At 42.1% G+C, this 17,454-nt stretch overlaps 1 protein-coding gene and 1 pseudogene across 2 annotated transcripts; both read left to right on the top strand.

Moving 5' to 3' along the window:
* The first annotated feature begins 28 nt into the window (after positions 1-28).
* Positions 29-3,180, top strand: LOC145496414 (uncharacterized; annotated as a pseudogene). The gene is made up of 3 exons (XR_014050543.1): positions 29-533; positions 1,775-2,252; positions 2,794-3,180. The product of XR_014050543.1 is annotated as an uncharacterized LOC145496414 (transcript).
* A 2,419-nt stretch (positions 3,181-5,599) lies between these two features.
* Positions 5,600-16,804, top strand: LOC145496400 (dapdiamide synthesis protein DdaC-like). Its single transcript, XM_081476037.1, has 4 exons — positions 5,600-5,668; positions 7,584-8,174; positions 8,493-8,699; positions 15,194-16,804. The coding sequence occupies exons 2-4, from the start codon at positions 7,587-7,589 to the stop codon at positions 15,590-15,592; spliced, it is 1,194 nt and encodes a 397-aa protein (XP_081332163.1). The 5' UTR covers positions 5,600-5,668; positions 7,584-7,586; the 3' UTR covers positions 15,593-16,804.
* Positions 16,805-17,454: the final 650 nt, after the last annotated feature.

Raw genomic sequence — 17,454 nt, 5'->3', positions numbered from 1 at the left:
ACTTTCAGCAATTCTCCCAACAGCGCAAGTTTCTAGATGAGGCTATGTTAACACAGAAAAAGTACTCTATTGCTTTTATAAAGTATTTGTAAAAAACGTGCAAATCTAAAACATGACAACCATTTTTACATACTTGTACTCTAATCTAAACACATCAACCAATAAGAATGCATGCAGTATTTCAATCGTTTTATAAAGTCTGACATTTATATCTTGTTTTTCTCCAGCTCAATTAAATGATGGACTCGAATGAGTTTCTTTTGCAAGCAATCAGAGATAACAGTCATTCACTAGAATACATAAAGAATTTGCTGGCATGTAAAGAAGTCTCTGTGAACTTTGTTAACCCACACAACCAGCAAACAGCTCTCCATGTTGCAGCAAGACGTGGAGATGTTGAGCTTATAAAATTGCTGGTTTCTTTTGGAGCTCATATCAATGGTGGAACTGTTGATCTTATGACACCTTTGCATGAAGCGTGTCTTGGTGGTTATCCTGAGGTGGTAGATGTCCTGATTGCCGAAGGAGCTGATGTATGTATTATTGCTGTAGAGCCTGGAATTATGGCCAGCGCATGCAGCTATCATGGACATGTCAATAATTTAGTTAGCAGCAGTGTATAGTGTGAGATGGCCATATCAGGAGGTTAATCTGTTAGGGCTGTGATGCCAGCCTAAAATAATGAAAGTCTTGGATCTTCAATATTGCATGAAAATGCTTTTTTACTCCAAAATGCCTTTTTACCCCAAATATGCAAACCAAACACAAGGAAATATTTAAAACAGCTAATTAAGACTGAGCTATAGAACTAGGATAAACATGACAGAAATATCCCCACCCTTCCAACCCTTCTTACAGATAAGAACATCAGTGTTTTTCTTTATATCAAGGAACAAATGCAAAAGTTAGGTAACCAAAAAATATCATACAAGTATTTCACTTAGCAGCATTTCTGACAAACCCATTTTGTAATATGATGTGTAGAGGATCTTGATGTTTGGACATGAGAGTGTCTGATCGAATGACAATATGGTTGTGATAACTTGGAGTGATTGAATCATTGGTGAGCTCACTGCCTCTCTCCCTTTCCCACCTTCCCCCCTTTCTCCCCCTCCCTTGCAACATTAATTTGCCATAGTTTTTGCAAACTATCAAAAGGGTCTTATGTCTTTGTTTGAGCCTTGGCGTTTTGGCACAGCATTTTGGTCCATAGGCTATTACTTATTTCCAGTTTCAAAAGCATGAAGTCACAAGGAGAATTTCTACTTCCCCAGGATGGGATGCTAGTCCATTACTGGGTTACTCCCAGCTTTGAAGTTATTCATTAATGCCCATAAATACACCTGCAGAGAGAGGGGCACTGTTTTAGTTAAGTGTCTTTCCTAAGAACACAACACAATGTGACCCCTGCCAGGGCCTGAACCTGGCCTGCTCAATCTTAAATCCAGCAAACTAACCATTAGACCACCAAACCTCCCAATCACAAATTTTACTCATTTATCTTTGTGTAGCATGTGAGTAGGCTAACTGGTCAGGTTCAGGACGAGTAGGGCATCAGCCAAGTGAATGTTCCTGCCGGTATAGTCAGGACTATACCAGGGATTTTGTGACACGTCCAGCTGCAATGCAGGCTACCTTTTAAAAGGCTATGCTCCAGAAGAAGATAAAGAACACAACATGTCAGAGTAAAATGGCCCTGCCAACTGTTAGACTGTTGCACTACAGTGAACAAAAGTTAAACCTTACTTTGGTTGTTCTTCATTTATTTTTACAGGTAAATGCACGTAACATAGATGGAAGTACCCCACTGTGTTTTGCATGTGCCAAAGGATCATTAAAGTGTGCTCATCTTTTAATAGAAGCTGGGGCTGAAGTGAATCCTTCATTGACAGTGACCTTCCCACCACTACATGAGGCAGCATTAAATGGACACGTTCACTGCCTAGAAATACTAATGGAGATGGGTGCTGACCTAGAGAAATCGGAGAATCAATTTGGAACAGCTTTGCATGTTGCCTGCCTTCGAGGTTACGTGAAATGTGTGAGAATTTTACTTCATGCTGGGGCCAATCCTAATGCCATTAAAAGACACCAAGCTCCTTTACATACTGCAGCTCTGTGCGGATATGAAGATTGCACCTCACTGCTTATAGATTACGGAGCAAATGTTTACCAGAGAAACTTGCAGAGTAAAAGACCTGCAGACTTGGCTACTGATACTGCATGCAGAAAGATACTTCAGACTAAAGCTGGTATGTAAATAAAACTAGTAAAAAAAGCTTTCAACCTAGTAGCCATAAGTCTGTTTAGTATCTACAAAAAATTCTGAGAGGGGCCCTCTTAACAGCACTGACTGTTTTTTGTTTTTTTTTCAGTTTGTATGTTAGGGTACATTTTAAAGGAAAACTGCAAATAAACAGAAACAACTTCTACAGAACTTATTTTTGTCTCGGATATGGCTCTCAGCCAGCTGGTTATTTTTCACTAAGCAAGAGAAGGGTTTCCGTTAAATCTATGTCTCAGGGGTTAAAATAAAGTCAAGCCAGATACCCAGAATACGAATTGCGGTTCTTTTAAGGGATATTGTCCACAGTCTTATCTACTTTTATGTAAATAATGAAATTGAATTTCCAGTAATTAATTTTCAGATAATTTGTTTTGTTTAGTAAAATGAACCCAAGGAGTTGGCAGCCTTCAATTTATTCGCTATTTGAATGAACGATTGTAAATGGTTCATTTTGCATGTTGTTTTATTGTGAGCAATATTTACATACTTCTGATCAATTTTACCAGAAACTCCGCCCAGACTACTTCAAAGCTGCCGCCTTCGCATCCGACAGCAACTGGCACGCCCTCCAGCAGACAAGATTCCCTTCCTACCCCTCCCTAGAAGCCTCAAGGATTACCTCAACTACTATCATTGACACGTGGATCAGGACGAACTATATTTGCAACCTCGATCCCAGACTCCCTCTTCTTTGCCTCCCTTGTTGTCAAGGGATGCCACCACATACGTAGCTCTCCAACTGGAGTTTGAGGTTAGACGTTTGCCGTTCGAACTTAAGTCGATTTAGATTGGAGTAAATTGAAGCGAATAGAAATCATCCTGTCAATGCATTGGAAAAACAGTATGTTTTCTAGCGTGTGTAGTTTTCTAAAGAAATAAGGCATCATAAAACACACATTATTTCATATGATAAACGCTGCCAACGTAGGATCTACAGGAGATCTGATCAGCCAAAAATATATATATAAAGACAAACAATAGACTGCAAGGCTGATACTGCGTGAAAAACGTTTCGAGACACCAACATGACAAGAACCGATAAAGTAGGATCGCAACAGTGGACAGCTGTTTCGTCCTTCTTGGGACTCGTCGCGTGACACTTTATCTTCTTTCGCCCCGAAACACGTTTCGGGGCGCAAGTAGTAGTAATCTTTAATGAGGATACCAACATCACAAAAAAGTGGTGATGTTGGTACTTGGTACGTTGAACTCACAAGTGAGTTCAAAGTACGGAACTTGATATAGTGAAGTCCCAATAAGGACGAAACAGCTGTCCACTGTTGAAACAAGGTTGTTTCCTCAAGTGCGTATAGTTTATGTCTGTTTTTTCATGACAATGAAGACGGTGACGACTTAAAGAGAGTATTTTGAAATGCTCAGCGTTTTCAAATGCAAATGCCTCCTACAGATGGTGAGTTCGTTTCCTTTGACTTTGTAAACAACATGCCGCTGCCGGTGTCATTCAAAAACTCAACTTTTTTGCGCACAATACTAAGAATTATCTAGCCCATCCCAGAGGACACGGCAGCTCTGAAAGATCTCGGCAAACACAAAGACAAACTCATCACAGCGGCCGACAAAAGCTGAGAGACAGTTGTTTGGCGGACACATACCGACGAGGAGATTGTTGGCGACTACACCAGCTTTTTGGACATCGATTCCCATGGTCAGTTCGTTGTATGTGGAAGATATGATGCCAAAAATGGCAAAGTCCCACTCCCGCCAACAACAACAACAAAAATGTTTAGGAAGCTATTTGGTTCTTTATTTCCAAATCATGAGTTATCACCTAACGCTTAAAAGACCGTCATTATTGGATAAAACCTAAAATTCCGACTTAAGTAACCCGGCCCACCCTGTTGTTTCAACGCACATCAAAGAAGCTGTTGGCAAAACACGGGTAACGAGAGACAGGAGTAACGAAGTTACCTCTTTTTTTAGCTAGCACTTGTCAAAAATTAAGGAATGAAATTCGTTTACTTACGATCTATAAAAGACATTAAACACGCTCTCGAATGTTTTGGGTATTTCAACTTCCTCAACAAAAACCCACAAACCTTCATTTTGGGCTGGCGAACAGCTGGCGATCAAAACGTCACATTTCCAAACTGTGCGGCGGATATCTTCATCAGTCATATACAAGTTGATGATCAGCTGAGTGTTCCACTTGTGAAGTTTTAAAATAGCTTAATCAACAGAAGTGCGGTGAAGAATGATGTGAAAAACTAATGACGGGGCATGTTTCCTTTAGGCGGTTAAGTTTCTTTCAGAACAGTCATCAGAGACTAAACCTCCAAAGTTTTACAAAGTCAGTCTCTTGAATTGGTTACTATAGTGATTGTAATCAATGCTGTGATTGGTGGGTTTAGTGGAGAGGACTTAAAATGATTGGCTCATGTAGCTGTCCGATTACAGGTGTCCTATTAGAGCCGACTGTCCCATTACACTGTCCGATTACAACTTTGCAAATTAATTGATAAATTACTAACTAATAATTAACTACATAACATAATAATCATTCATAAAGTATATAAAGTCGTCATACCAACGATTTAAAGGTAATTTAAGCTCTAGTAAAGGTGAGGGCCACGAAAAAGGCAGCATAATAAATGTGCACATAAGTAGAAAAGCTATCGGAGCCGGGGAGCAAGGGGCGGAGGCGGGTTTATTGCTTGAACGACTTCAAGATTTAGCGTTACAGACCACGAGGCCGAGTCACAGCTAGCATCGCTCTTTTACCCTCTTGTGATGCAGGAAAACGAGGCTATGTACTTTTACTGGATAGGGTGTGACAATTACACAATCCTACTTTCTATTGTTATGAAATTGCCTGACTGTCTCGTGATTCTTGCGCAACTCCAAAGTACTGTCTAAGGTAGCAAATGACTGTAATACGAACGCAGCAATCTACCCACCTTTACCCTTGGATGACCTACACATGTCATGTCAATACCCGATACAAATTGAATGTATAAACGAGGAGGTGACATAAAAACTTTTATTTGCATGCAAATAAATTCATTAAAATTGAAAAGATGAACATACCTGGTTCGAGGGGCTGTTTAAACGGGGTAAAATTGTAAGGGGTTTTACAAAGTGGGATTTAGAATGTGGCATATTTTCAAAGTCAAATGGGTCGTATATTTTTCGCAATACGCGCAGTTTTGAAAATTTGGGAATAGTCTCGGATATTCCCCTGGGGAATGGTCGGTCACGTGACGCGTTTAGATCAATCGCGCGCGAGCGAAAATATTTGATGGATTACGTGACATCGGCAGAGAGGTCCATTGTTGTTATAGAGTAGTGTTTATCACGACACTAAATTTGCATATATTAGCACGCAAACAGTCTGCTCACAAACTCGGTGACTCCGATACCCAGGTAAGTTTCATTTTGATTCTGCTCGGGTTGTGTTTGTGTAACTTTTGTGGTCTTTTCACTGAAATCGCATAATCTGTGCGAGACCAAGTTTAGCATCTAGTCGTATTTTGTTCTTTTGGAATACGTTAAGACCAAGGAGGCAATCTGTAGTCTCTTGAGCTTTCTGTGTTAGGACCATTTAGAATTCGTTTAGTAAGAAATGACTTTCTCGGCATGTTATACAGTTTGCTTTGTTAATGTTCGAGCATACCTCAAGACGAACCTAAGTATGGCAGCGTTGCTCCTGAAGGCTACCGTCACCTCGCCACCAGGAAGTACCCCCACCAACGCCACGAAATTACAATCTAATAACATTAAACTGAAATTCGTTCTACTTTGTCTAGTTATATGGCTCACACAGCTCTTGTAAGGTTGAAGTTGTTTGATCGTTTAGACGAAGCCTTTTATGAAACTTACGTAAGCTTAAAGGCAAACGCAACAGCGAAGCAACTGAGCAATAACAGCACCGTCAGTTCTCAAAGACATATACATATAGTTGAATTCTAGAAAGCTATGGTTTCTTGCTAGACAACGGAGCACATCTCGTATCACATCAACGACAACATGTTGTCATCGAAATTTGCAAACACACAAGCTAACAAACTTACGAGTCGATTGGCATTGTAGTCGCTCGAACACCTAATGTACCTCGACTACTTTACCCTAGTTTAATTTTCTCTTGATGTTGGTGGCGAGGAGACTTCTCTTGGTGGCGAGTTCGTCGGTGGCGAAATTCTCTGGTGACGAAGTGACCAGATACCCACCTGAAGTATCAGAAACGATTGTTGCTCCCGATGTTTCTAAATTTGGTCAATAAATTTGTTTGTAGCAAATAGTCAAGTACTCGGTTATGGCACTTGAACAGCCAGCAGCTATCGATCCCATCACCGCTGCATAAATCTTACACTGTAAGCAATTTACGATGCTCTATCAAGGTTATATTCTCTGCCAGTATCACCAAGCTTTACAGACTTAAAGTAATGGACAACTATTGTAGTTCTTTAACAGAAACAGCGTAATAGGCGCGAGACGAAGTTTAGCATAGATCCTTTTGTATTTTTTCAGGAATACGCTCATCAAAGGTTTGTTTATGTGGTCAGATAAATGGCTCTAAAAAAATCTAGGTCCTCCGAATCGCACAGCAAACCTAATTCTGTCATTTGGAATTGTCTGAGGAATACAACATTATTAAACAACGATAACAGTCCTAGGTCTCGTCTTGCTTATTTTCTTCACCAGCTCTCACGTGTGTGACCCAAAGGCGAGCCCGCTAACAGGCTATCTTTAAGGCCGATACGCGCGAGGGATTTTGCTCCAGGAGCATGCTCCAGGGTCAATTTGCACGACTAGTACACACTGGGGAGCATAGTGTGGGAGTTTGCTCCATATTATGGTACACACGAGGGAGTGTTTTCAAGTTTTGCCCCGGGATCTTGTTCCCAAATATTTAACCGGTTTAATGTTGTGGAGCATTTTGCAGGGTGGAAATTCTGCTCCCGAGAATGAATTGCGCCCATGAAATCGTTGGTACACACTGAGGAACTTTGCTCCCGGAGCGTGCCCCTGGAGCAAAACCCCTCGTGTGTATCGACCATAAATCACGAGTGCGCGCTAAGAAGAAATGTAAGCAAGCATGAGGCTTGGCACCGGTTGTGTTAACTTCACCTGCAGGTTTCTCTCTTAAATGGTCGGTGGACCCCCTCCTTTCATTTCATGGATCCCTTCCTAAGTTACCGATTTTCTCCATTTTGACAACAAACAGCAACAATCTTAAATCTATAACAATAACATTTCATTTTCATGGAATTGAGCTTGTTCAAAATATGAATGGTTGTTCTTTGAACGCAATTCCTATATCATTTATCTCCTTTAACAGGATATGGCAGCTCGACTTCTGCAGCTTCGCGCGTCTTTCTCGAGACTTCCTAAGTGTAATATTCCCAGAACCAGAAAGGCCTATGTCAAAAATATTATTTGCAGTTATTCAGCCCAGCAAAGTCAGGAAAATCCAACAGCAAGGAGCATTTTTCAGCCACTATCCAGAGAGGAGCTGGTCACTAAATTCAAGTCGAGGCTGAAGGACAGGCCGTTCACTGCTGGTTCAACGGGTGAAGGTTTCCCAGAATTCCTGGCAGAACCAAGAGAGTCATTCCCACATGGCGTGCGAGTTATTAATCCGCACCGGTCCTCCCTCTTCGAATTGACATCAAAATGTATGGGGTACGTAGAGGAAAACCACGCACAACATCCCGCCATTTTGTTCCGCGGTCTTCCAGCTGAAACTGCACAGGACTTTTCAACTATTGCAAGGGCAATTCCTTGGAAAGGAATGACTTACGAAGGTGGTGCATCGTTCCGACAAAAAATTGACAAAAGTGTAGGAACTTACACCGCTAACGATGATCCTGATGATGTGGCTATAGATCCTCATAACGAAATGTCATTCACCGAGGTTTACCCCTCCAAGGTAAGCAGTTCAATAAAGTGTAGAAAAGACGAATGTAAAATGCCAGAGGTCCTGACCGATTCATTATCCCTAGGAACAAAACAGAAGGCTTTTTAATGAGTAAGAATCCCAAAGAAAGCAGGATAACTACATTATCCTTCCGTTAGTCGTGTTATACCCAATAGATAAAGCGAAAGCTTTATACTGTTTTGTTAATTAAACATGAACTTATAAGACGTGGTGGGGGTAGGGGTGGGGGGTATAATGTCAGCAATTGCAAATGATTTTAATTTTTAGTCAGCTTTTAACTAATTGTGACCACTCTCTCTTCCCCTGCAGGTTTTCTTTTTCTGCCTGAAGGAACCCGCAGATGGCTGTGGCGGAGAAACAAGTTTGGTTAAAAACAGTGAACTCCTCTCCAAACTGGACCCCGAAGTTGTGCGAAAGTTTGAAGAGAGACAAGTGCGCTACGTCAGATACCTGCCAGACAAATCCAATAAAAAGTACATGAGCTGGCAACACGTTTATGACACGGACGACAGAGAGGTAAGCAGGTACATCTCAGTTTCGCGCTTATCTCCCAGGACCCAGACCCTTCACTGGTTATCTTCCTGCAGGTAGTGGAACCTTAGAAAAGGTAGCATTCTTCATACATTCATGCTATTTTGCCTCCACTACACATCCGAACACATATTGTGATTACATTGGGTGTGTTGACTAGCCAAGCCGCTATGAAATTTATTCAAGGATTCGCAAACTGTGAGTGAAGTGTGAAAAATAAGTGCATTTTGGATATTTAGCCTCCTTTGTCAACTCCTCGCTCGCTCTGCCTCAGGGCATTGTTCAGTGTCACTCATATCAAACTTTATGTTTAATCTTTGGTGGACAATGGCTCTGGGATTAACTTGCTTTTGTGGGCATTTTTATTGTTTGCAGCTTTGAGGCTCTCTTGTTACTAGAGCAAAAGTTTGAAAGGACCGACGCGTAGCAAATTTGCGAGCGCGAGATTCAGAATCTTCGTTGGCCACCAGATGTTGACAATATCACCCTTCTCGGGGTGGGGTAAGGGAAATTTCGCTCAGAACAACGACAATTTTACCAGGGGTACGGAAGGGAAAATTTGCTTCATGACGCGCGGGCTGTCGAAGTTTCGATATATATACAATGGCTCTGGGATCAACTTGCTTTTGTGGGCATTTTTATTGTTTGCAGCTTTGAGGCTCTTTTGCTTCTAGAACAAAAGTTTGAAAGAACCGACGCGTAGCAAATTTGCGAGCGCGAGATTCAGAATCTTCGTTGACGACCAGATGTTGACAATATCACCCTTCTCGGGATGGGGTAAGGGAAATTTCGCTCAGAACAACGACAATTTTACCGGGGCTACGGAAGGGAATATTTGCTTCATGACGCGCGGGCTGTCGAAGTTTCAATATATATATAATGGCTCTGGGATTAACTTGCTTTTGTGGGCATTTTTATTGTTTGCAGCTTTGAGGCTCTTTTGTTTCTAGAACAAAAGTTTGAAAGAACCGACGCGTAGCAAATTTGCGAGCGCGAGATTCAAAATCTTCGTTGACAACCAGATGTTGACAATATCACCCTTCTCGGGATAGGGTAAGGGAAATTTCGCTCAGAACAACGACAATTTTACCGGGGGTACGGAAGGGAAAATTTGCTTCTTGCTTTTGTGGGCATTTTTATTGTTTGCAGCTTTGAGGCTCTTTTGTTTCTAGAACAAAAGTTTGAAAGAACCGACGCGTAGCAAATTTGCGAGCGCGAGATTCAAAATCTTCATTGACAACCAGATGTTGACAATATCACCCTTCTCGGGATAGGGTAAGGGAAATTTCGCTCAGAACAACGACAATTTTACCGGGGGTACGGAAGGGAAAATTTGCTTCTTGCTTTTGTGGGCATTTTTATTGTTTGCAGCTTTGAGGCTCTTTTGTTTCTAGAACAAAAGTTTGAAAGAACCGACGCGTAGCAAATTTGCGAGCGCGAGATTCAAAATCTTCGTTGACAACCAGATGTTGACAATATCACCCTTCTCGGGATAGGGTAAGGGAAATTTCGCTCAGAACAACGACAATTTTACCGGGGGTACGGAAGGGAAAATTTGCTTCTTGCTTTTGTGGGCATTTTTATTGTTTGCAGCTTTGAGGCTCTTTTGTTTCTAGAACAAAAGTTTGAAAGAACCGACGCGTAGCAAATTTGCGAGCGCGAGATTCAAAATCTTTGTTGACGACCAGATGTTGGCAATATCACCCTTCTCGGGGTGGGGTTAGGGAAATTTCGCTCAGAACAACGACAATTTTACCGGGGCTACGGAAGAGAAAATTTGCTTCATGACGCGCGGGCTGTCGAAGTTTCAATATATTTCCCTTCTTCGCGCAAATAACAAAAAGCTTATTGTCTTAAAAAATTTAAACCATAACAATAGGCAAAGTTTGATATGTTTCATATCCCTTCTCTAGCCCTGACTCGACTCGCTCTACTTCACGGTATAATTCAGTACTATTTCGCTTTCTTTCTCTAGCCCTGGCCCGCTCTCTTTGCAATCTCGGCTTCTTCTTTGCTGGTTAATTCTTGCTCTCAGACGTTCTCTTTCACGTTCTGCTTTAGTTAAACCCTATCTTGAAAACGTTTTATCAACTTAACTCCGCTATCGTTTGTTAACACAGCAATAGAAATGAGTTTACATCTCTTAAATCCCGCCCAGCAAAGATGGCATCGGTGAGCTTCCCCGTTCGGGATACTTTGAGACTCCCCTCCCCTTCCCCCTTCCCCAGAGTCTGTACGGACGGACGCTTGCTCGTTTCCACGATCGTTCCCTTGTGCGGTGAGGTCACAATCAAATGTTCTCGGTTTGATGGTTAAACCGTACCAAAAATCCGTACCAGTGGTGATCCGCCAGTACGATTCGTACGCTCCAGCTCCGCTACTAACTCAGGATTGTCACAAATTACATGTCGTATCGATCTTTTATAGCTTTTGCTCTGGACAGATTTTAAGCTTCATCGTTCCTTCATCGTTCCTTCATCGTTCCTTCATCCTTCCTCCAGACGTTCTTATTCGTCTCTGTGTTCATTTCAAGGTCCATAGGCCGGCAAATCAAGCACCCTTTTCAATCCAGTCTCTTCAAGTTGAATGAGCTCAGAGTCTATATCACTTGCCAAAGCTTGCAGCAATACGACTTCTGCTAGCACGTGACAGTTTTCGGAATACCATGGAGTGTTCAAGTTATATATGTTATTCGCCGGTTGGGAGGTCTGTATAGTGAAAAACTGTGACCGAGGTCTTGAAAATGCTGCCCGAGGCCGCAGGCCGAGGACACTATTTTCAAGCCCGATGCTATCAGTCGTTGCGAATCAGTCAAAATCAGACTTTCTATCGTAAATTGAGTAGCAGAAAGCGAGGAAATCCGTTAAGTGTATTCCACAGAAATTCTGTTAAAGACAGCAACGATCAGAGAGGTAAACTCCACTGCAATTGACTTTTTTTTTTTTGCGGCGAGAGAAACACAGGATTACGCGCCATTACAGCGCCGAGCTACAAACAACCAAACAAACTCTGACAACTTCAAAATACTCAATTGAATTTACTTACAGTGACTCTCCTTGCCATTTAAAAGGAAATAGAGATAAACCTGGTTGATTAATCGTCGATGGAAATGTAAAAAGCAAAGGTTGACGATTACCGCTAGTTCACTCACGAAAATTAACCAACACGACAAAATCACCGGCGCTGTTTCCCCCGTTACCGTGACCGTGCGTGGTCAGAGATAGGAAACTCCGGACCGCGCTAAGAACCATTGAGATTGCATGGTTGGTTACCGTGTCCTCTTGGGAAAAAATAAAACTTTTTTATTGGATAATTAGACATGATTAGAATTGGTAACTCGCGAGGGTTTCGACAATAGCCGTTATGCATGAAGACATCAGACCTGCCCAGACAAGCAAATTCAAACCACCAAGCCTCGCTTTATTTTTTTACAGCCAGAATTAACGCTAAAATTCAAAAGATCACAATCATACAGTGCTATGCTTGCACGAACAACGCTGAGCCATATGAGAAAGGGGAATTTTACAACAAACTGCAGGCTGTGGTCGATAAGGCTCCGAATAGAGATATCCTCATCGTAATGGGCGACTTTAATGCAAAGGTTGGACGGAATAATGCTAGTATTGAGAGGATTATGGGAAAGGAAGGACTTGGAGATGTGAATGAAAATGGCGAAGAGTTGGTGGATTTTTGTGCATTGAACGGTCTAAGTATTGGTGGAACTCTCTTTCCCCATAAGAGGGTACATAAAGCGACCTGGATATGCCCAGATAGAATGACTGAAAACCAAATCGATCATATTCTTATAAGTCAGCGATGGAGGACTTCACTGCAGGATGTGCGCGTAAAAAGGGGAGCTACTATTGGTTCTGACCATCACCTTGTGGTGGCCTCTCTGAAGATCAAGCTGGCTGCAAGAAAGCCGTTCGTCAATACAAGATGGAAATTTGACGTCATGAAATTGAGAGACCCTGACACAAAACAGGCCTTTCAAATTGAGTTGCAAAACCGGTTTGAATCCCTTTTCCTTCAAGAAGAAGAAGGAGAAAAAGTAAGAAATCCAAGTGGGGGATGGAGATGAATGGGCCCAAGATACTGACATCAATGCACAATGGGAGAAAACCAAGAAGATACTTGTTGATACATGTGGGAGTGTTCTCGGACGTATGAAAAGGATTCGGAAGGAGTGGCTGTCTGACGAGACATACAGGATGGTTGAAGAAAGACGAAAGGCCAAGCAGATACTGAATGACGCTCGAACGAGACAAGGGAAACGTGAAGCAATCAGATACTACAATGAAAAGAATAGAGAGGTTAAGAAATCTTGCCGAAAAGACAAAAGGGATTTAATTGAGAGCATTGCACGAGAAGCAGAAGACGCGGCTAAGAACAATGATCTAAGAACACTATATATGACAACACGAAAACTTAGCGGGATAAGATGCAATCAGAATCGCCCAATTAGAAGTGAAGATGGAACTCTCTTGACGAAAATGGAAGATCAGCTCCAGCGATGGAAGAGGCATTTTGAATCCGTATTGAATAGACCAGCCCCAAGCCAATTACCAGATCCTCTGCCTGCAGATGTTCCCCTGAACATCGGCACAGGACCTGTTTCCAAAGGAGAAATGAGATCAGCCCTCACTCAACTAAAGAATACCAAAGCTCCAGGGGTAGATAACATCCCTCCTGAAGCATTGAAGGAGGGAGGTCCTTGTACTGTGGAGGCACTGCATAGAATGTTAAACTTCGCCTGGGAGAAAGAAGCGATTCCAGATGACTGGAAGAGAGGTCTTCTAGTAAAGCTGACAAAGAAAGGGGACCTTAGTCGGTGCGGTAACTGGAGGGGAATAATGTTGCTCTCGATACCCAGCAAAGTCTTAACCCGGGTCATATTGAACCGAATGAGGTTGGCGGTTGATGAAGTCCTGAGAGATGAGCAGACGGGATTTAGGAAGGATCGCTCCTGTACCGATCAAATTGCCACTTTGAGGATTATTGTAGAGCAATCAATCGAGTGGTCATTCCCCCCTGTACTTGCTATTCGTGGATTTTGAGAAAGCCTTCGATTCTTTGGATAGGGAGGCTATGTGGAGGATTCTTCGTCATTATGGCATACCCGACAAAATCATCAATATGCTCAAGGTTCAGTGTCAGGGCTTTACTTACCAAGTGCTTCATGGAGGAACTATGACCAACCCCATCGAGGTCAAGACCGGTGTGAGACAGGGGTGTCTTCTTTCGCCGTTGTTATTCCTCATGGTACTTGATTGGGTGTCGAAGAATGCATATGAGCGTAAACGTTTGGGACTCCAATGGACACTGACCCAACGCCTAGAAGACTTGGCCTATGCTGACGACCTTTGCTTACTAACACACCGACTAGTTGATATGAAAGAGAAGGGAGAAAGATTACAAGAGACTGGTGGGCAGGTTGGACTCAAAATCAACATCCAGAAAACAAAGGAGATGCGAATTGGCGTGAGGCAACAAGAATCGTTGGAACTCCATGGGGAACGTGTTGAAAGAGTGTCTGAGTTCACGTATTTGGGAAGCATCATTAGTGAAACTGGCGGAACTGATGAGGACATAACAGCCAGGATCAGGAAAACGCAATCGACATTCTCAATGCTTATGCCTGTGTGGAAGGAAAAATGTACCAGATTGCAAACGAAGCTCAGGATTTTCAATACAAACGTGAAGTCTGTCCTTCTGTATGGTTCGAAAACATGGAGATCGACAAAACTACTGACTAAGAAATTGCAAACCTTTATCAACAAGTGTTTAAGGAAGATCCCGAATATCCGCTGGCCAGAGGTCATTTCAAATGAAGAACTATGGGAAAGGACACAACAAATACGTATAGAAGAAAGCATTATGAGAAGAAAATGGAAATGGATCGGGCATACGCTACGGAAGCCTGAGAATAACATCACCCGTTGCGCCCTCGAGTGAAACCCTCAGGGGTCTAGAAGAAGAGGTCGCGCTAAGCAATCCTGGAGGCGAAGTGTGATAGCCGAGCTCGCCAAGAATAAGTTCACGTGGATAGAGGCAAAGCGAACTGCCAGTAATAGAGTTAGGTGGAGATCCATGGTTGACGCCCGATGCTCCCCTTTGGAAGCGAAGATGGCCTAATCTAATCTAATCTAAGCCTCGCTTTGAAAATTTTATCGTGCACAAATTCCCAAAATAGCAAAGATAAAAAGAATTCCCTCATGGAAACAACACGAAGGTGCCAGAGGTTTGAGAAAATTTCGTGCAAGCGAGGCTTGGTGGTGAAGTTTGGGTATGTGACGTAATCATGCTTAAGAGCTATTGCTAGTTGGGATTTTTAACCATCTCTAGTAGGTTTAATATTTGTTCAGTCTGCTGGAGTGGCATGTCTAAAAATTAGCTAGCATATTGTAGCTCGAAGCCAAGTGTATTTACCACAATAATAAAAACTTTATGATTATTCTTTTTTATTCCTCTCTGAAAAGGTCGTGGAAAAAAGAGTGAAAGAGCAAGGCAGCGAAGTCACATGGGATCCCAGCGGGGATTTATACTTTTGGCATAACAGGCCCCCCTGTATTCAACACCCGGAGACAGGAGAGAAAATCTGGTTCAACCAGGTAACTCTTCATAATTGTTTGTACGGCCGGCTACTTCCGGGGGGGACTGAGATTCCCGATCACAAACAGCCTTGTCACACTTATTATGGGGATGGCACCGATATCGAGCCTGCAGTACTACAGCACATACTGGCTACCTCGTGGACATGCGCAGTAGGGTTTAAATGGAAGAAAGGCGATTTGTTGGTGTTGGATAACTTGGCTGTTCAGCACGGCAGACTGGGATTCAAAGGGGAGAGAAAACTTTTAGTTTACTTGACCGCATAGTGAGCAAATAACAGAAAAGGAACCTTGTTGATATTGAAATAGTAGTAGTAATCAAATAGCAACTTTATTAGTCACTCCATTAATAATGGTTTTAGCTTTAGAGAAACAAAGGGCCGCGTGAGGCCTGGCGAGTAGTGCATGCTTAAGTAAACGGGTATCTCGTTTTACACTGTAGTATACCATGAAATATCGCAGAAATGACTTGATTTTCTGTAACTTCAACACATGGTTTTTTCGGTGCGATAAAACGGGATGTAGAGATATACAGCAAGCCTTCCGATTGATTGTCTATGATGTCCATGACATAGGATAATCTTTAATTGTAATAATTGAGTTCTTTGGGGTATTGTCGCATTCCAAACCTTTAATGCGCTGACAAATTTAGAAGTTAAGACGGAAAAAATCTGAAAAGTTGAAGAGTGTTTTAAATAGGTTTCGACGTAGCGAATTCGTGTTTGTCAGATGTTGCTGTAGATACTACGGGGATTTGAAGATTTGAAGAGCACGGTGAACAAACTGTTGAATGGTCTGGAAACAGAGAAGCCAAATAGCTCGGGGATTGTCCACCGAGAATATCGCTTGTTTAATTCTTTCATTGATGCATTTTCATCGATAAGATTCTACATCTAGATTTACAGAAGCAAAGAATGTATTCCAGCTATTGAAAATTTTAAGCCTTTTTTTTTAACAATATAAAAACGAAATTGAGTCTTTCTCTCTTTGCACACTTTCCTAGTTGCCGTATCATAAATCACTGTAGCCATCCCGCTCCTTCCGCTCCAAGATTTTAGGCTTCCCTAATATTGTTATGTGCGCGAGTATAAATTTTGTATTCTTATTTTTTTTTTTCGCTGTTTTGAGTTTAATATAAGTATCCCGTATTGTAAGTAACTTAAACTTGTGACGAACTTATTTTTGTCTCAGATATGGCTCTCAGCCAGCTGGTCATTATTCACTAAACAAGAAAAGGGTTTCCATTAAATCTATATCTAAGGGGTTAAAATAGACTGAAACCTGATACCCAGAATACAGATTCGGGTACCTTAAAGGAATGTTGTCCACAGTCTCATCTACTTTTATGTAGGACCCCCTCCCAGCCGCCACACCCCAATCCCCGAAATTTCAAGTTTCACAATAGGTCATATTCATTTCCTCAGCATTGGACTGGAACTAGCTTGGAATGGAGGCTCACACGGGGAGATATTAAAAAGAGATTAATGCCTTTTGCCTTTGAAAAGACTCCCCGCATTAGCCTCAGTTGCAAGCTAGTTCCAGTCCAGTACCGGGAATACGAATATGGTCTATTCGAAGTGAATAATGAAATTGAATTTCCAGTAATTAATTCTTAGATAATTTGTTTTGTTTAGTAAAATGAGCCAAAGGATTTGGCTGTCTTCAATTTATTCAATTCGTTACTTGAATGAACGATTGTAAATGTTTCGTTTTTCATGTTCCTTTATTGTGATCAATATTTACAGACTTCTGATTAATTTTACCAGAAACTCCGCCCAGACTGCTTCAAAGCTGCCGCCTTCGCATCCGACAGCAACTGGCACGTCCTCCAGCAGACAAGATTCCCTTCCTACCCTTCCCTAGAAACCTCAAGGATTATCTCCACTACTACCATTGACACGTAGATCAGGACAAACTATATTTGCAGCCTCGATCCCAGACTCCCTCTTCTTTGCCTCCCTTGTCGTCAAGGGATGCCACCACATACGCAGCTCTTTTTCGCGCCAAGATTTAGCGCTTATACGCAGGGCGGTGAAACAGGCAGTCCGCTCTTGGGCCAATGTCTGACGCGGACAAAGACTAGCACGAGCGCTCCTTCCGCGCTTCCGCTGCGTTTAATGGCTCCCGGA

The sequence above is a fragment of the Orbicella franksi genome, chromosome 9, assembly GCF_964199315.1.
Source record: "Orbicella franksi chromosome 9, jaOrbFran1.1, whole genome shotgun sequence".
NCBI classification, from domain to species: Eukaryota; Metazoa; Cnidaria; class Anthozoa; order Scleractinia; family Merulinidae; genus Orbicella; species Orbicella franksi.
Note: the sequence above shows the minus strand (reverse complement) of the source record. Positions and strands in the feature narration are given on the sequence as shown.

Bases quoted from the DNA above. Each gene is read 5' to 3' on its own strand.
- LOC145496400 (XM_081476037.1), top strand. From the start codon at position 7,587: ATGGCAGCTCGACTTCTGCAGCTTCGCGCGTCTTTCTCGAGACTTCCT. The intron at 8,175-8,492 runs GTAAGCAGTTCA...CTTCCCCTGCAG, and splicing joins CCGAGGTTTACCCCTCCAAG to GTTTTCTTTTTCTGCCTGAA. The intron at 8,700-15,193 runs GTAAGCAGGTAC...CTCTCTGAAAAG, and splicing joins ATGACACGGACGACAGAGAG to GTCGTGGAAAAAAGAGTGAA.